The sequence below is a fragment of the Cryptomeria japonica genome, chromosome 11 (genome assembly GCF_030272615.1).
Source record: "Cryptomeria japonica chromosome 11, Sugi_1.0, whole genome shotgun sequence".
In the NCBI taxonomy this organism is placed as follows: Eukaryota; Viridiplantae; Streptophyta; class Pinopsida; order Cupressales; family Cupressaceae; genus Cryptomeria; species Cryptomeria japonica.
The window spans coordinates 690110078-690130943 of record NC_081415.1 but is presented as its reverse complement, the minus strand read 5'-3'; the positions used below and the strand labels follow the sequence as shown (position 1 = coordinate 690130943).

The following is a 20866-nucleotide window of genomic DNA, read 5'->3' as shown; positions in this document are numbered from 1 at the left end:
GACAGACAGACAAGACTGGGTGTACGAAGGGAAGTAGTACACCGTACGGATCAGGGGAATACTTCAAGAACAGAGACAACAGTTAGGAGTACGTGTACGGACGCACAAGAGGGGACAATTCCGCATAGTGCATGGGGTGAACGATCAAGAGGGCACGAAAATCGGAAGGCTGTACCGTACGACGTATGGCGTGCAAGAAAGAGTCCACAGTGCAACACAGAGGTCATACCATACGGTATACCAAACTCATCGGAAGGGGAGCACAGGCACGACACACAGGCTCTGTACGGTGTACGACATACAGGGACTGGAATTGGCCCAGGAAAAGCAGACCAACTGCCGTATGAGTACGGCTCAGGAGAAGCAAGGCATTACCAACTGGTAGTACCGTACGGCGTACGGAGCTACCGTACGTCCATAACCTTCGAAGGCAGTCCCCCACCGTACGGTGTACGACCCATTTCTGCCAGTACGTACAGAGCAAAGATATCCGTACGACAATCAACAACGACAACAAAGATATCCGTACGGCAACAAGCAGTGACAGTTGCCAGACAGACAGAGGCATTCGTACGACCAACAGTATCCGTACGACCACTAGCATCCGTACGGCCAACAACATCCGTACAACAATCAGCATCAACCCCACCCATAAGGCAAAGTCCGTACGGCGTACGACATCAGTCACGCAGACAGGGAGATTCGTACGATGCAAGGTACTAGGTGGACAGGCAGAGATATCCGTACGGTAGGCATTCAACAGAACAAATAAGGAGGCCGTACAACAAGGAAGCAAAAAGTGACACAATGGGTCACACCAATTGGCGAGACAATCTGTCAGGCGGTTATAATACCGACTTTGGAAGGGGTATGGGCAGAAGGGCAGAGAAAGGCAGTTGCAGTACAACCATGACTGCCACAGAGCTTGCCAGCAGCAGGAAAACCAGGAGCAGACTGAAGGCAACGAAGGACTCAGAGGAACTCACAGCCGCAAATGTAGCATTCGAGAGTGTGACTGGTAGTGAATGCCGTACTTGGTGGGAGGAAAACCCTCCAGACCATGTGATGAAGGAATCGCTTAAAAAAGCACAAGTCGACCACGCTGTGCAGATGCCCATATTTAACATTAAAGAGTTCGAGCTAGTCCTACGGACCATGGTATCCGGGTATAACCCTCACGAACGAGCTTCAGTCATCTAGTTTCAAGGGCACACAGTGCGGGTTTCATTCAAACCTGAGGATTTTAGGCTTGTATTTGGCATATCGGATAAAGGAGCAGCTGCTGCCAAACCAACCAAAAACCTTACCAGAGAGAAGAAAAAATGGTTGATAGACTTGGTGTGCCGAGACGACCTCACAGAAGAACAGTGGAAGAGCGTTTGGGTTGACAGCAGAGGAATGAAGCGTAGTTTTATCGCACCAGGAGAGTGGAGGATGTTGATGGACCTGGTTAAAAGCCGCCTGACAAGGGCCAACCGGGCCTCAGATATCGCCATATGGATGATTGGGTTAATGAACAGGATCAGATGCGGGAAAGTGTACAACTGGGGGCAACTCCTGGCAGAACGCATTCACGACTTCTTGAGATTAGAGGACAAAGCATTCTACATGTGCCATCATGCCATCAGTTTGTTCTTAGATGGAGTACGCCTACAGGTACCGCCAAAGGATTGGGGGACGTTTGAACCTCACGGACGGGTAGAACCAAATAAACCCACTATGTACTACTACATTCACCTAGACACCCTTGGCGACACAGCGCAGCCCACACGGAAGAGGAGGAAGCTACACACATCTGTGGAAGTGAAAGAGGTTAGCAGTGCTGAGGAGTCCGAGGAAGCGGAAGAAATGGAAGAACTGGAAAGTGGGGATGATGGGTTCCATCTGTTGGAACACACCACCGTAGAGGAGGAGGAAACAGAGTCGTGCCAGCAGGAAGAAGATGAAGAAGAGGAGCAACAGGGGGGATTGTGGGCACAATGGAAGAGCACGAGGGTGAAGTTTACGCCCTCAAAATTAGCCTCGGCACACTTGGTACCTCAGGAGGCGCTTGCAGTCGCCAGCCCCATAGGAGATGGACGACCTGTGGGGGTATTACTCCAGAAGATTGGGGAAGGGGAGCCGCCGGCACAACGACGAGTATCGTTGCCACAGATCAGTTTAGCCGTACTGGCAACAGGAATTGGTACAGAAACGGCGGTAGCAGGAACTGGTACGACAGAAGTAGGAACTGGTACGATGGCAGCAGGGATCGGTACAACGACAGCAGGAACTAGTACGGCGGGAACGGGGACTAGTACGATGGCAGCAGAGACTGGTATGACATCAGCTAACTTAGAGGCAGCCCTGGGTACTATGACAGATGAGGATATAGACGCGTCGCTGGATGGGTGGCTAGGACAGTTCGTGCTCGCCCCACACTTGCCCCCCTCCCCCGCACCACATAACATGGCTATCAGGCCCGACGTGACTCCAGATAGCAAGGTCACTATCCCAGATGAGGAGAGACCCACTGATCAGAAGCAGCAGGGAAAGGACGAGCAGAGCAGTGGCCTGGAGGGGACTCTCACTGGACTCCATATCACACTACTTGATCCGAGTGACCCAGCAGGCTCACTCAGACGATTCCTGACGAAGCTACAAGGACTCTCGGATGTTGCACGCGGCATGGCTCAACTGACTGGACAGATGGAGGTTGGTAATTCAGCCGACGCTACACAACTGTGTCATTTTATGGCCCAGGGGTGCAAAGATGAGTTCACGCAGCACCTTGAGCAGCAAGGATGGCCGGATAATAGTACACCTGAGATGATCCAGAATTGGACCCACAGGCGCGTGATAGGAGGCTCAGGCACCTTAGGCACCACTTTCCACAGTATGGAGGGAACTTTTCGCGAGGTGTACTTACAGATGCGGCAACATCAAGTGGAGAAAGAGGCCCAATAGATCTACATAGTAACCCTGGAAAAAGAGAGCAGGAAGCAGACGGAGTTGGCCACAATTGAAAAGAGCTTGAGGAAGGAGATGGAAATGAAGATGACTACATATGAGGCCTGTTGCAGCATGCAGGAGAAGGAGCCACAGGCATTGGCAGCCCAGGTGGCGACGCTCACCTCACAGCTGGAGCAAAAAGATGGAAAGCTGATGGAAGCTGTTCACATGGTAAAGAAAGCACAGGAACGACAATTAATGGCAGAAAAGAATCTGAAAACTTAGGCCGGGCAACGACCTCAGCCTACTACCACTACAGGGACGCCTCCTCCCTCTTCTCAGTCTTAGCCATGTTTTATTTCAGTTTCTCTTGTCTGAGTTGTTTGGAAGACGACTACGTTTTTTGGGGGGGATAATGTTAGGGGTAAAAACGTATGTTAGTACGAATAATAATTATAAGCGTGTTATGTGTGTTTATGTTTTGCTATTGCCGAGAGGTTCCCGTCGGGTAGTTGGGAGTTGGTGATGGTTGGCAACTTGGCCAACCGTCGGGTCTATATATTGTTTGGTTGGAACCTCGGCAAGGGGATGATGTATGGACAATTGGAGACATTGGAATAAAGAAATAACTTTATGGTTTGATTATTATCATCTGTCATTCGTGTTGTGATGTACAATTATTCTGTTCTATGAATGCTTAGTATATGCAGGTACTACTGGGTTATTGATTATCCACCACTATACCTTTAGGGCTAAACACAATTTAGGAAGAGGAAGGGTCATCAAGGCAAGAACACTTCAAAGAGAGACCTATCAAATATTCAATGCTATAGGTGCGATAAGTTCGGACACTTTGTTGCAAAATATCCAGAGAGAGCCAAACAAGCCACATTTGCCAGAGCAGGAAAATCTAAAAGAGAAGATGACTCCCAAAACTATGTCCTCTACTCAGCACTTACAAGCCATGCATCAAATAAATCTAACACCTGGGTGATCGACAGTGGCTCATCCAGACACATTATAGGGTTTAGAGAAGTGCTAGACTCCATGACAGAGGATAATGATGAGGAAGTAACCATTGGAGATGATTCCTCACATCCAGTTAGAGGAATTGGTTCCTGCACCATCAAACTGAAGACAGGCATATCATTGCAACTCGAAGGAGTACTATATGTCCCCGACATCAAGAGAAATCTAGTCTCCATATCAGCCCTAGAAGATAACGGATACAAAGTAACCTTCATGGAGAACAAGGTGTTGGCTTGGCGAAGAAATTCTTCCATCAAGAAAGCTAAAGTCATTGGTCAAAGACAAGGCTATTTGTATGAGCTGTGCACAGAGCCCAACCTAGCCCTAATTCATGAAGCAACAAATGCAAATGAGGTCTGGCATAGAAGACTAGGCCACCTGAATTATAGAGCTTTATCATCTATGGGAAACCTTGTCACAGGTTTACCTAAGTTGCAGCAATATCATTCAGAGGCATGCAAGGGATGTGCCCTAGGTAAAAATATCAAGGGTGCCTTCCATAATAGTACTAGGAAGACAAGCAAAGTTTTAGAGTTAGTTCATTCTGATGTATGTGGACCAATGTCTGTTCCCTCTCTAGGAGGATGTTTGTATTATGTAATATTTGTTGATGACTACTCTAGGAAAACTTGGATCTACTTTCTGAAGTGTAAAGAATCATAAGAGATCCTTAGTAGGTTTAAAGAGTTTAAATCACTGACGGAGAACCACTCAGGAAATAAAATTAAAATCTTAAGGATTGATAATGGGGGGGAATACACATCAGAATTATTTAGAGATTTTTGTAAAAACTTGGGGATTAAGAGGGAGCTAACAATACCTTATAATCCTCAACAAAATGGGGTAGCTAAGAGGAAAAATAGGACAATTGTAGAAGCTGCCAAAGCCATGATTCTTGATCAGAATCTAAATATCAATCTTTGGGCAAAAGCAACTAACACTGCTGTGTATATACAAAACAGATGTCCTCGCTCACATCTTGAAGATAAAACTCCTGAAGATGTATTTACCAAACTAAAGCCAGATATCAGCCACCTTAGGATATTTGGGTGTCCTGTCTATATACATGTACCTAAAGAGAAAAGACTAAAACTAGAACCTTCTGGAAAAAGAGGAATACTTGTAGGATATAGTGAAACATCCAAGGCCTATAGAATATATATACATGGTCAGAGAAATATTGAACTTAGTAGGGATGTAATCTTTGAAGAAGATTTAGCTTTCAAAAGAGCCCTAAGTACAATAGAGCCTGAAAACTATATCCCCACTCCTAACATAGAAGAAGATCCTACTCCTGAGCTTCAGAGGGAGAATCTTGAGGAAACTATAGGTGAAACTCCAATCCTATCTAGAGAAAACCTCAAGAAAAGACCTCTATGGGCCACCAAGACTGTAGCAGAAGCTCAGAAGTTTGCTGCTGCTTCATGAACCTTCAGGGAAAGCAAAAGACCTAATAAATTCACTAGCTATGTTGCTCTTATGAATGATCTCTCTAAAGCTGAACCAAACAATGTATCAGATGCACTTAAACATCAAGTATGGAAGGATGCCATGTCTGAAGAGTATCGGTCCATTATGAAGAATGATGTTTGGGAGATCGTTCCTAGGCCTACTAAGAAATCAATTGTTTCATCAAAATGGCTGTTTAAAATCAAACATGCTGTAGATGGCAGTATTGAAAAATACAAGGCCAGATATCTGTTATGCAGTCAATGCCTTAAGTCAGTTTATGTGTGAGCCTAAGGAAATCCACTTGGTTGCAATGAAACACATTATGAGATACTTACAAGGTACTCTAAACCTTGGTCTCAAATATGAGAAAGTCGATCTAGACCTACACGGATTTACAGACTCAGATTGGGCTGGGAGTGTGATTGACAGGAAAAGCACTTCAGGGTGTTGCTTCAGTTTAGGATCAGCAGAAAACAGTCTTCTGTAGCACAGAGTTCCACCGAGGCCGAGTACATTGCAGCTTCCATGGCTGCTCGAGAGGCAGTATGGCTTAGGAAGTTGCTTGTGGGACTATTTGGTGAACCCATGAAACCCACTGTCATTCACTAGGACAACCAGAGCTGCATAAAGATTTCTATAAATCCAGTATTTCATGACAGATCTAAGCATATTGAGATTCCATACCATTATGTACGAGACATGGTAGACAAAAATGTGATCAAATTGGAATATGTTAGTATAGGAGATCAGACTGTAGATATTCTGACCAAACCACTTTCCAGAGTGAAGGTTGATCACTTCAGAAAAGGTTTAGGTATGATAGAAAGGTAATCTGCTTTGTAAATAAGATATTTAATGTGTAAACTTCTTTTGTCATGTTGAGACATTTTGGGTTTCACCCCCTGTGTTCATATCTAAGAGGTGACGATCTCTCAGATTATGAACACTTGTATGTAGACATCATAAGGTGACGATCTTATGATTCTCTAAACCAGTTATCATGTTGGATCTCTGGTATGGCATGGATGTGCCATGATGGTGTTGTGATAAAACATTTGTATAAAATGTTTGTGCACATATCACAACCTGGATAAGATGAGAATCTAACCATCCTCATATGTTTATCCTTAGTATTGCGTGTTTAGGCAATACTGATATCACGTGTTTAGGTGATATCTTGTCATAATGAAATGATGAATATTTTATATCACATGGTTAGGTGATACTCTATGTCACATGCTTAGAGTGATGTTTTATATTTGTATATTATGTCCTGATGATACTTCATATCATATGTATAGATGATATATATTCTTGGAGACTTGACATTATGGAAAAAGAAATGTGATGCAAGTTACTTTATCTATCTTCCAAAGCTAAGAGGGAGTGTTAATGCATTAGTAGCTTCTGCAAGATAAGTTTTTCCTAACTCGTTAATCTCCTCCATTCTGTTTTGGTTTACTCATCTATGCTATTAGATTATCTGATTTATGCTTTCCGAACTGAATATGTTTATCAGACTGTAACTTTGATCTTGATTATGATATTGATATTGGATAAAGATGGTTTAGATCGACGACCTGCTTAACATAGTTAAGCGTCGATCTAAATGCTATTAGTTATCGGGCTTGTTTGCTTTGACACCAATTCATTATCGGGTGTGTTTATATCGATCTGTTATCATTTGCTTTGACACCGATTCATTATCGGGTGTGTTTATATCGATCTGTTATCATTTACAATGGCACCGATTAAGTTATCATAAACACCGAGTGAATCGGTAGACAGTCACAACCAAGTGACATCTTGGTCGGACATGTCTAAAAGACATGTCCGATCAAGGTGCCACTTGATCGTGACTGCTTTACTATATATACATCATTCAAAAGAAAAGGAATGACATTGAAATCGATACATGTTCATCCTCCTTACCTGCAGAAAAGAAAGACGATAATATTATTGTCATAGTAATAATACCAAAATCTTAAATACACCATCTAGCATATAACTTGTTCATTAAATTGGAAATTGCAATAACATTTACACAACTTCTATGAGTCAATCTAGACTTGTGCTCTCTTATGCTGTATGCTTCAGTCTTCCTAGGTAGTGGTATTTTTCACTGCATATGCTCTGATCTGATTGTACTTGAGTTATTCCCTTGATCACTCGAATGTCTATATTCAATTTAGGTTGTATTCATATTAAGGCCATTAGTGAATAGTGAATACCAATGTTAACAGATTCTAATATTAATCCTATTTGCAGTTATGCAATTGCTGATGCTGATTCCTCTTCTTCCCTTCCCCCTTTTCCACTATGTCCCTCTCTCTATATATTCTAATCGCTTCATGAGGGTGGTGTCTGTTGATGTGTTTTTTAGCTCTTCTTTGTTTTGTACATTAAATATATCTATCACAAGGTTTGGAGCTAAACGCATGGTTTCATGTTTCCCCTTAGGCTCTACTACACTCAATGCAAAATAAGAACTTGCACATGTTGAGAACCAGCAGTCCTCGAAGGTGGTGTCAATTTTGAGGTAACAAAAGGTGTAGAGATGTCACCACTATACGATTTTATTAACTCGGTCCTTTTAAGTGAGAGCTCAGCACATACCATCAGCCCTTAACCAATAGTGTGTACGAGTTGTGCATTCACTTTTTGTAATGCTGCAGTAGTATCCAATGGAGCAAAAATGACATTGTTGTAAAAGGGCCATCTTATTGAATGGACCAGACCCTTGGCATTTCCAACTAATGGAATTGCTATTTCCGACACTCCCAACTTTACTACTACTTTGAGTGCACCCTTTGGTTGCTTTTGTCCCCCCTCCATTTCCACTACCAATTACCAGATTCCTCAACACGTTAAACTCCTCATTGCCACTTTGGCTGAACAAAGTATGTTGGCATTGCAAAAACAAAGGAAAACTTACTTTTAATGACAAAAAATAATGATTTCAGACTCAGTTTTAGTTCTACACAAGGAATTTCCTTTTGTTTTTCTTAGGTCATGAGTGCAATAGTAAGGGATACACAGAAGTTGTAATACTTTGTTGAATTATCTTAAGATTTCCTCACGCGTATTTGATTGTCCCCATTGCTAATAAAATTTAAAAACATGCTACAAACACAAGGATTTTCAGAAGTTGTATATTCTTTGAGTTATATAAGACTCCTCACGTGTATTTGATTGTCCCCATTGGTACTAAAATATAAAAACAACTAGTTGCTACAAACACAAGGATTTTCCTTCTGTTTTTCTTACTTCAGGTTGTGTGAGGCACAAACGCATAGGATACTCAGAATTTGCAATCCTTCTTTAGTTATCTATGACTTCAAAGACATTACTTGACTAGCCTATTGTAAAAAAAATAAAAAAATCAATCATTAGTTGCCACAAAGAAGGATTTTACTTCAGTTTTTCTTACTTCATGTTGCACAAGATGTAGAAATATAAGATACATAGGAGTTGCAATTCCATGTAGGATTATTTCATATTAAGTTTTATGGAAATTTACAAAATAGTATAAAAACCAACTTCAGGTTTGTGTTTAGGATAAGATCTTTTTATACTTTTCTTTTTCTATGTTGGGAATGCCTAGGTGCCTTGGGATATTCAAGGGACATCTGGGCGTTTCCCTTGGGTGTCTTGGGGATGGCATGGTGTTCCCAGACATCTGCCAAAGGGAGCTGCCCTGTTTTGTGAGGACAATAGAGGACATTTGATTCTCATTGTATCATCCTTGGGACATCCCCATTTCATGCATCCCCTTGGGTGCACTGTAATTTTGCCTGTCTACTAGAGCAGTGCTCATTTTGCTGAAACAATGAAAAAGAGTTTTAAGGAAAACAAATAGTTCCAGTACTTGAAATATAAATTTTGATTTTATATTCTATATCAAGTTTACAATACATTCCATACCTCAATGCTGTTCTGTAATCTTTTTCAGGCTTTGCTTGTCTCAGACTTTGGTCCTAGAACAGCTATCAAGATCGTTGAGAATCTACGCAAGGAAATCTTGGCTGGAAACTTGAAATCAGGACAAGAGATCAAGGTAATATAAATAGAAAAATTTGATCAAACATCTGTTCTATTATTTTTTAACTGGATTTATGAATGAGCTTCATTGACCTTTTTGTCAGTCATGCACATTAATATAATTTCTTTCAAGTTGCATAACAGAATATCTTGTAAGAATATTGTCTTTATTTTTTCAGACAAACGTGTTTTATTGAAACATTGTTTTATCAACTATATAGTAGGATACTTGATAGTGATTATATTGATTATTGACATGATAGTTAGTTTGATCTGGCTTATCATCTGTGTTTGCAGGTTGCACTAAAGAAAAAGGTGATTGATTTACTGAAAGAAAAAGTACAGAATACAGAGCTTCAACTTGGCTTTAAGTATATTTTCACAATTCTCTTAAAGCTCAAATTTATACTAGTGCCTCTACATCTTGTGCATATTATTTTTTACTGAAGCTTATTTTTTGTTCCCTTTGCAGAAAACCAGCTGTGGTCCTGGTTGTTGGTGTCAATGGAGGAGGAAAGACAACATCTATTGGTGATTAAATTTAAATTCAAGATACTTTTTTTAGAGAATTTCAGCTCGTAGGATCAATGCAGTTTATTATATATTTCTGTGGAGATTAGTTTTTTATACACATCATTAATAGTTTTCAAAGTAATCTATGATATTTATTTGTCATGTTTCTTTCATCCCTTGTACTTGCAGGGAAACTGGCCTACAAATTCCAAAATGAAGGAAAAAAGGTGCCATCTCTTCTTCCAAAACTTGATTTAGGACAAATTATAGAAGAATTTTCCTCCTCTTTGAGATTTAGTTACTTAGTAGCTAAAGAGAGGTTTGTTTTGCACAATGCTATTTTAGCTAATTGCTAACCAAACTCTTTTTTTCACAACTTAATAAACAAAATCCAGAATTTATCGTTAAAAAAAATGATTAAATTTTTTATGTTATACTAAATTCCAGTTAAATATGCCTAATGTTGTAAACTCAAATAGAAGAAAGGCTTAAATTTTCACAAGTTCCAAATTTCGAGGAATTTTATTTTAACATTTACTAGGGAGCAGAAGTTGCAGGTGAGCAAAGATATCCACTTATCTTCAGCATTTCTGATTTCAAATCTTATGCTTGATTTATTTCATATTTATTGAAACCCAAGGGTGTCACCTGGTATATTGATGACATGTACATTGGCCTTTTTCTTGCAAGGATTAAAGATGCCTATCACAATGTTTAGATATAATGTCAGATGTTTAACTCACCCGCATGTGCTCTTTTATTTTAGTTTGATAACCTATATAGTGTGTTACTTGAGTTATATCTCGCTACTTTCCTCACATTCTGCTCTATCATGCTTTTGTGTCTACTTTACCTTGTCTTGAGCACATAATCAACTTATAGAAGCATTTTCCCAGTAAATGGTAGCTATCAATAGCTTTTCTTCAACTGTTCACAATTTATTTTGAAAGTAAAATATATATCAAGGTTTCACTAGATAATGTCTCTTTCATAAATGTTGCTGGTTTCTGTTTGTAAGTTTAATGATACTAAGTGTTTCCTCTGCATGATAAGGTCCTAATGGCAGCAGGTGATACATTTCGAGCTGCAGCCAGGGATCAACTAGAAATTTGGGCAAAAAGGACCAATTCAGAGATTGTCATAATTAAAGGAGAAAATGTTAAACCTACTGTAGGTAATCATGATTCAATATAAGCTCTTCGCAAAGACTTTTGTTCTCCCTCAATGAAGTGCAACCGCTTAACATTTGTTGAACTTGATAGTGAGGTGGCCTTTCTTGTCAATCAAGGAATTCTTATATTCTTTATTTGGAAATTTTGTTCTACTTCAGTCTTGTCTCAGGCTGTATGCAAGGCAATGGAGGAAAGCTTTGATGTGGTTCTCTGTGATACCTCTGGCCGTAAGTTGTATGCATTACAGGTTTTATATAAATATATGACTCTTAATTTTTTGATTGGTGAACTATGATTGCTTTCTGGTAGATTATAGTCACTTGATGATTGTATTTCATTTTACAGGTCTTCACACTGATTATGCTCTCATGGAAGAACTGATTGAGTGCAAGCACGCTATTAAAAAATTGTTGCCGGATGCACCTAATGTATGTTTCTTAATGATACTTATTAAGCAGACAAAACATTTTTTAGCTTTTCATATAAGATTATCAAGCCTCAGATTTTGAGCACTCTTATTTTATGACATATTCAATCTCAGTCTTGTTTTATTATTCATTCTAATATGTTATTGTAAAATATGTCTGCCTGAGATGTGAGTCGTTGACACCATTTCTTATTCACAAATGTGTCTAGCCTCATTGTAGTTCCATATTTGGTGTGTTTTTGTTGAGTTTTGAGATGCTAATACAGACATAACTGGAGAATTAATTCTTCCACTTTTTTGCATTTTCAGGCTTAGTTTTGGAATGCCCCCCCTCATCTGAGCTGGATTAAAAAATGACTTTACTTTTGTGACACTTTGCATGCCAAGGATTAGATTCTCAGAATTTATGAATCAAATGCTGTATGCAGACTTATTTTGGGCTACCTTTTGGAAGTTAGATAGCATTACAACCAGTGTTATAAGACTCGGACTTGGCCTAGATTCAACAAGCTGATTTTTGACTTGGACTTGGCAAAGACTCGGCCAATTAAAAAACCCAAGAAATTCAGATATTTTAAGGATTTAAAACTTGTTTCATGCACCTTTTAATAAACAAACTTTAAAGACACAATGACTTCATCAAATAGAAGCTACTTTGATCACATACACAAGTATATATCAATCACATAATTATAAATGCAAATTTTAGCTGAAGGAAATAACGTATCTAGATATATAAATATTGTCAAGTGTATACAAGACTCATGGAATATGAAATCCATGGCATCAAAACAAATATCAAAACTAAAAATGTAAGTCTATGGCTTAGAGGGGCCTACAGTTCTCATCCCAACATCTTGACAAGTTATGCATTGGTGTCCAAGATAGGTCTTGGATGATGATTTAGCCATGATATTTTCTCGTGTCATAGTGATTGGTGTGTATATTCAAGTGATGAATTATTAAAGTTTTTTTGAAGTCTTCAAGATTGCATGTTTTGTTGTCAAGCTCATTAACAAAGATGAACGACTATGTAAAAAGATAAATAGTTATGTTCTAGTTTGACCTTAGTTAGGATACTAATAGATGGAATTGTTCTATGAGTTGTTTGTGTAGGAAATGATGATACATTTTTGCATTATGAAAGTGCCATTTCTTGTCAACAATGGCATAACTTGTATTCAGTAGTAGAATGACTGTAGCATGCCAACTTTGCCCATGGTAGTCTTTGTATACTAAAAAAGTTGTCCAATGTATGAAACAAGATAATCCTTGATTGTGGCTTTGACTACGAAGATGGAGAGTTTTGGAAAATTTGAAATGGAAGTTTGTTTTTGAAGAAGGAAATGGGTGTGGAGTTAATCAAACCAGGAGCATACTGTGATGTCCCCATCCAAATGCTAAATCTCTAGAACCAAATAACTAAGAAAAAACTCCTTGTATTATCTTTATAATGAAGTTGATGCAATTGGAACCATTGATAACAATTTAGTAAGAATGATCAAGATTATTATCACATTGATCAGCATGACCCATAAGGGATCCCATCAGAACTCCTATATGCACCGATCACAACCATTTAATCACTTTGCAATGATGGATAACATTAAACATGAATTAAGAGACCAGCAAATCGATAACTATATTAATCATCAAGTAATCTGATCACATAAACCTAAGGAAACAATACATAAGAGATTTGATTAAGTAATAAAGTGGTTGGATTAAAAGCAGCGATTAATATATAACCAAAGGGTGTGATTCCTCTTGGTTAGAATACAGTGACTAATGGTAATTAAGGGATACAATTTGGTTATGAAATTAATGTTCTCCCAAAAAGATGTGATCAAGGAAGGGATACGACCAACCCAAATCAAAGATACAATCGATCAATCTTATAAGCTATTTAATGAGGATCACATATGCATTTCCAGAAATCATTGGATTTAAACATCTTTATTTGACTTAAGTAGAATGGAAGGAAGCCAGGTGAAGGGTGTATATCCACTCTCTAGCGAGGTCATAAACACATGAGACTAAGGCACTAAATAAGCAGAGATAGCGTCCACTCTTCTCTCATGAACATAAGGATTGCAATCAGACACAGTGAACAGATTGAAGCGTAACCTTTCATTCTTCCATCGTGTGACATAAGGGAAACAATTCAGGCACTGCGATCTTCAGATGTAAGGGTCAAATATATATATCAGTGTTATTATATATTATAGTTGAATCTGGTGTTAAAGACAATCTACAAATCTTAGTATAACTATATGACCAAGATTGAGGAAAGCATAAAAGGGGACATTACATGGCTTGAGAGGTGTTAAGAAACTGAGAATGGAGTTACAATATAGGAGCACATATCTCAAGTATATAAATTAGAAGCTAACAAGATATATTTTTTGAACTATTCCTAAAATTTTAAGTTAAATATCATAATGGAATGTCTTCAGTTTGGGTAAATTTTATATTATAGTTCTCACCTTAAGCTGGAATTGTTGTTTCAGGATTAAATTAAGGAAAATCCCAAAAGGGGACATCACACATACTCAAATAATAAACATGCATATTCTATATTAAACTAAAGGGTTTATTGTTTGCTATGGTTTAGGATCAGCAACCACCGATTTTTATGCCTTGTATGTTGTGTTATATTCAAGATCTATTTCTTTGATTTCATACCAAAACAACGTTCTATATTGGTTATTTGATTCATTCACCATTTATTCATGATGTTTACTGCCTAAATCATAAATTAATGAACATTTTGTCTCAGTGATATTTAGTATTCAGTTAAACATTCCTCAGGAGGTGTTTGTAAGCTCTTTAGTTGTTTGCATGGACAATTGTGTAACATATATTTAGAGGAAGAGACTAGATTATTTATTTTTGAAAATTTCATATTGGCTTAATGGGATGATGCAATTCTTGACGGGAGGTTTTACTAGTATTGGATGATACAACTGGTCTAAATATGCTTAGAGACTAGATTATTTATTTTTGAAAATTTCATATTGGCTTAATGGGATGATGCAATTCTTGACAGGAGGTTTTACTAGTATTGGATGGTACAACTGGTCTAAATATGCTTCCACAAGCGAGAGAATTCAATGAGGTTTGAAAACTAAATAGACTTCATTGTTCAAGTTTTCTCTTGTTTTCTTATATTTGTCAAGAACGCGAAGTCTTCTCTTTTTGTATAGTGCACTGTTCTATTTACTAAAATATTCCCAAATATCATCCTTCAGATTTGAAGTCTTTGTTTCTTTCTTGTAATGTTTCTTGAATCATCTACTATTTTACACATTTAATAGTAATTTTTTAAATGAGACGGCAATATCATTCATCAGTATACTCTTGCTCACTTGCTCCTTTCTATGAGGTAAAATGTGTACACAAGCATTGGTTTGCTTCGGGTTTGAGGGTTTGGTTTGCATGTTCGGGAATTTTTTTTTTGGAGATTGGGTTTGTCCATACAAAAACAAATAAAAATCAGAAATATATACATATTTGCAGCAGTAATTGAGTTCAAAATACCACACATAGGATCACTACATTGTATAATAAACAAAACCACTATAAAAAGAAAAATTTCAATGTCAATTAGTCAAATTCGAATGTCATGATATATTATAATTAAAAAATAACAATCTCAAGCATCAACAATCAGCCATGGCTGATCAAGTATCCTTATATGGATCTTCAAAAATATCATAATCATCCATATAGATGATGTGGTACTGGTAAATTAGAAGAACCATAGTGCCATTAGCATTGGCACTAGCACTAGCAATAACAAATACATAGTCGGATAAATCATATTATGGAAACATGGTAATAGGCATTGTACACTAACTACATCATCCCTCCCAAATGAAAAAGTCATCTTCTAGAAAACAAGGAAACCAAATAAGCATAAAGTAACATTAGGGAGGATTGTTCAATTTGATGATGATATTGTAGACGAGGACTTGTAGGCAATCTTGGAAGCATAGTTTGCAAACTCAGACATGGAGATTACTCGGAATATCAAAAGTTTAGTGGGGTTCTAAGGGCAGTGCCCCCAACGGGGTTGAGGGGCCCATTGGGGGTGTTGGTCCTTGTAGGGGTCTAGGGGTAGTGCCTGTAGTGAGAAATGACATATTCAATCATTGGCAAAGAAGGAGACAAGTAATGATGGGAAAAAATTTTTCTCACAACAATTTGGGGTACATACCCATGTAGTCGGACTTTGCATTTTTTAAATTTGGAATACTAAATTTCTGTTTTTACTAAGTTCCTTATTTTTTTTAGCAAGTCAACTATGTCAGTTTGTTTGGAAAAATTATGCAAACTATTGATCAACTGTTGCTATCTTGCTTGATATGTCTACTTCCAAAATCTTTCTAGTTTTGGTAGTAGATGTATTGTGCAAGATGGCAATGGTTGATCAATAATTCAATGCTGTACTCACAAATATTGAAGTTAATTGTTGCATGTTATTTTCAAAAAAGTTTGACAAAGTTGAATTCCTATAAAAAATAAAGATTTTAGACAAACAAAAATTTAGTACTTCAAATTAAAAAAAATATGCAGAGTTTGGCTTAACAAGTATGTAACCTAAATTGTTGTGTGAAATTTTATTTCTCATCATTGTTTGTCTCCTTGTTTCTTGATGATTGAACCTATTGCTTTTCTCCTTCATATCATATGCTTCAGCATGCCTTGGCTTGGTTGTCTACCCTACTACATATTTTGAACTTTGTAGTGTGATGCTTTCGAAACTAGTTGCTTGAGAAGTTTACACTCATTTGCCCTTTGGTGCAACAAGTGTTGCACCACACCTTCATTTTGCCCCTCAGAATCCCTCCAAGTGTAAATATTCATTTATTTTTCTTTTCTTTGTGGTATCTATGCATATAGGCTTAATTAAATCTCCATTGTTGTTGCTATAGTTGATCTTCACCTTGACGTTGGTCCAATGCAACTCTCAGATCCATATACGCGTTGCTATAAGTTGTTAGTAGCACAGTCATAATTCTAGCATTAGCATTTTGATTATAGGCTTTCAATGAATGATCTTTTCTTCATCTTGTTGGTAAGAGGATTCTCTAACTTGAAAATTATCCCATTGAATCTTGGATTTTATGTTTGGGTGAACTTATTCTATCTTGCTTTATATTGTAAATCTCTTGAACAATCCTGTTACCATCCTCTAAGAAATTTGTTTCCCAAGGTTTTATTTAGTTTTTACCAAGTTTTGAAGTCAAATTTCATATACTAATCATTGGATATCCCTTAGAGGGCTTCCAGAAAGTTGGCAAGAGGGTGTTCTAGCTTGGAATTTAACTCTTTGGATTGTTGATTGTATGCTCGGATGAAAATTTTCTTTTCCAATTTTAAATTGTAAATCTTTGTGGCAATCAAGTCATTGCCCTTGACATCTTCAACTCTTTTTCAGAGGATTTTTTAGTAACTATACATATTGCAATGATGGATAAGGTCTTATCATCACCCATGTAAATTTGATTGATTTTTGTTTGTCTCCTAGTGGCGTCACAATTATTTGATTGGATGGTCATTCTAGGAGTATTGGTGGTATCTCTCATTGATTCAAGGCTCTGCCTTAGCTTCTCTTCATCTTTCAAATGATAAACCTTTCCTCCCTTGATGGGAATGATAGATGCATGGTCTTGCCATCATTGAATCCCATCAGCATAGTCAAGTCTTAGCCTCAACACCACAATCGCCTAAGCTTTCATTAGGCCTTCTAGCTTATTCCTTCAAGTCTTAGTTGTTGACTTATCGTTGAACCTACTATCATCTTTGATGGCAATTCCTTCTTCTGCACTGCTGGCACCCTCTGACCTGCATATATCAACAGTCCTCTCCTTAGTGCTTCCATTGCCCTTCTTGAGTGTTCTTGTTATGCCAAAGGTAACAAATTCATCTCTCTCCTAAACCAACTGAAAGAAGGGCTTAACCACTTGATCATTCATCAATGTACAAGTATTTTACTGATGTGGTAGCATGTTTTGGATGCTGTTTGACTTGTCAGGTGGCTGCCTTGGACATATGCATTAGCAACCTTAATCAACCACTACACTATACACTATCTACATTTGCGTAAGTTTTTCTTTGTGGCTGCTTATGTAATACTGAAATAAATATGTACCTGAATAAAATTAACAAGCTACCATGATAGATAATCTTTTATGAAGTCAAAACACAACTCCTATAAATTTGATCTATCTTCTTGATCATTCAATAGTAACTTATTGTTAAATGTGGATGACTCTTGTTTCAAGGATGAGATACACTTATCCAAATGGATGCATATAGTATTACTAAATACTTATCATTTTTATCTTGTAAAAATGTGAAATGTATTGAACTGGGGCTAAAATTAGTCACAAAAGGTTATCGACACATTTTTTTCTTTGCTAGATGGTATTTATGCATTGTTGCTCTTTACTAGCATAAAATATTCTACATTATAGCTACAGTTATTGTTAACTTTCATTCTTTCCTTTTAGATTCGTTTGTCATAAATAGGAATGATATTTTTGTTATCTTATTGTGTTCAATTATTGCCAGGTTATAGGTGTTACTGGCTTTATCTTGACCAAGCTCGATGGTAGTGCTCGAGGCGGGTGTGTGGTATGTGTTTTCTAGCATTTCCTAAGTAGCTTGTAAAAATATTTGGCTCATATAGCATCTACTGCCAATCTTGGTCTTCTTTATCTTCTATTTAATGGGTTTAAACTATTTTTTTCTTCAAATTTTTTGGAAATAGCATAGTTTCTAGAAGATTATTGAATAGTAACTGTTAAAGTAATTATTACATAGTAATGGTCAATTAGTTATTACTTATTAGTTGTAGGCTTTAATAAAGTCTTTCTGACTTTAGGATATACTTCATGTTTTATTTATTTTTAGTAAGTTCTTTTTATCTATCCCACATTGATAATGTGATTTGTTGTCCTTCTTTGTAATCTTGAATCAGAAAGCTTTCAATTCTAATAAAATCAATGAATATCTTTGTAATATTTGTGTGCTTGATTTCCGTAATATAGTATCAAATCTCAACTAGAGCCACAAAGTCTATGAGAGCATTAAGACCTAGGGCTTGTCATTGACATCGATAGGTCAAGGATTCATAGTGTAGTGTAGTAAAAAGCCAAAAGAAGGACTTGTACATCAGATTTATATGGAACCAAGGGTAGGAAAATTGTGTCATTTTTTGTTGAAAATTGCATCATTTTCCATACAAAATTGCATGGAAAATTTTGAGGTCGTCCAATCCAAAATAGCATAAAATTGCAACATTTCTTTGGTGAAAACTATAGGTAATCTTTTTCTTTTGAAAATTGCAGATTTTTATTTTAAGAAAAGGGCATCAATTTTTTTCAGACAGAAGTACAGATTCTTTATTGCAAAAAAGGGCTGCAACTTTTTGCATTTTAAAAAGTTTTTTGGTAAATTGTGATAGTTTTTGGTGCCAACAATTAGCGATTTTTTCCCTAGAAAGTCATGGACCAAAGTCGCTTTTTCACAAGGCCGCAAGTCTATAGGTTGTGTCAGCCAGGGCATATGACATCATCGAAAATAATCATTTTTCCCCTCAAAGTCACGACTAGAGCAAAGTCTCAATTGACTATCTTTTTTTTAATTATTAGTGTTTGGGTATATTTTTGTTGCTAGGGCATGGGATTTGTTGTTAGATTTGTAGGTTATAGTCAAAGGGATTTGCTGAAATTCTGTTGTCAACAAGGAGGCATTTATTTTTTATTTATTGTTTTATTGCGGTCATATTTGCAAGAACGTATTTTTGTGTTACTTTTAAAACTACAGGCTGAGGGAGGGAATAATAGTATAAATGGTCTTGTTGCCCAATATCATGTTGGAAGGTAGCTAGAGATTTGTAACGACCACCCCTATTTTTTTCCAAATATTCCTTATTGAAAACCAAGCAACAGGCAATCTTCGCCTTCTTATCACCCAAATTTTAAGATGGGCAAGGTGAGAGCATCTGGTGCGTAGGATCACACTTCTACTCATTCTGCTACTATAATGAATGCCATGCAATTGAGTACATACACACTAGGCGTCCATGACGACTACATGCTACATTTATTCAATGAATTGTGTAATGTGCAACACAAGCATGCACTAGGCGGTTGAGCCGACCACTTCTATGCTTCTTTAGTGGAGTGCATGATAAACATAATGAACATGCAAGTTATTGGCATGAGTCAAGCTTTGATTCAAATCAAAATGGTTGATAATATTAGGCTTGTTCAGTTATGAAATGCTACATGTATTGGTGGTAAATCGTCTAATATTACAATGAGAAAAGCATGCATGAAAGCAACCGATGGTACAACCATCTGGATATCACAAACGCATTTTTTTTTTTTTCAGTAATAGATGATAATTTTTATAATATAAAATATTAAAATGTACATAATCATAGATCAAGTCACTCATCAACCAGTCCGAGAATAAACCTGCTATGAGATCCAACCCTCCACCAAAAGAGCCCTAAAAACACCTGCCATTACAGAGATTGTACAAAAATCACAGGGCTTAATATACTAAGCTCCATATACCATTTTACAAAATTCGGCTAATGCCAGTTATTCCATTGCCTAAACCTTAAATACCATTAGCAAAATCCAACCATTGTTGTGTAATTCTAAATACCGGGGCTATAAGAAAAAGTTTATAGAAACAAAAAATGAGAGCCAAGTGCCCATCTCACTTCTTCCTCCCTGGCTTCAAAGGCCCATTCACCCAGTGAATCTCCAACGCAAATTAGAGATGTTTCTTTCTGTTGTTCTCCACCCCACCTGCACCCATGGCCTGTTCCACCTCTTTCTCCCTTAGGAAATCAACCAAAGCGTCCCATCTGATTTTTGTCTCTGCTTGTCTCTCATCCTTGTTGGACGTTGCACTTGATCTAATAAAAGGTTGCATGGGAGGTTGCAAGTCACCAATTTGCACCCACTCTCCATTGTTAGCCGAAAATCCAACCCCGGGAAGCAATGTTGCTAAGAACCCGTGCATTCCATACAACCACTCCGTGATGTTTTGTTGCATCACCCAACATACATCCTCCTTCTTGCCCAATTGCAAACCCCATGTCATGACTATGGACACAATGTCTGCATTGGTTCGGTAATGATGAGCTGCACTAATAAATTCCTCACCCAAAAGAATGTCCATTATTTGAAAGAAAATGGGTTCAACATTTTTAAAAATGCTTTTCATTCTTTCCTCCGACACTTGGCCCATGAAAGCTAGCTGTTGTTTGGTT

The 20866-nt window shown here is 37.6% G+C and overlaps 1 protein-coding gene across 1 annotated transcript in view; it reads left to right on the top strand.

The window, feature by feature from the left end:
• LOC131038106 (cell division protein FtsY homolog, chloroplastic) overlaps positions 1-20866 on the top strand; it is a 112074-nt gene that overhangs the window by 53115 nt on the left and 38093 nt on the right. The window contains exons 2-10 of the mRNA XM_057970415.2: positions 9365-9469; positions 9751-9824; positions 9926-9984; positions 10156-10193; positions 11020-11140; positions 11297-11365; positions 11484-11566; positions 14615-14683; positions 18145-18207. Of these exons, the coding sequence (XP_057826398.1) occupies positions 9365-9469; positions 9751-9824; positions 9926-9984; positions 10156-10193; positions 11020-11140; positions 11297-11365; positions 11484-11566; positions 14615-14683; positions 18145-18207 (681 nt within the window). The remainder of the gene's footprint in view (positions 1-9364; positions 9470-9750; positions 9825-9925; positions 9985-10155; positions 10194-11019; positions 11141-11296; positions 11366-11483; positions 11567-14614; positions 14684-18144; positions 18208-20866) is intronic.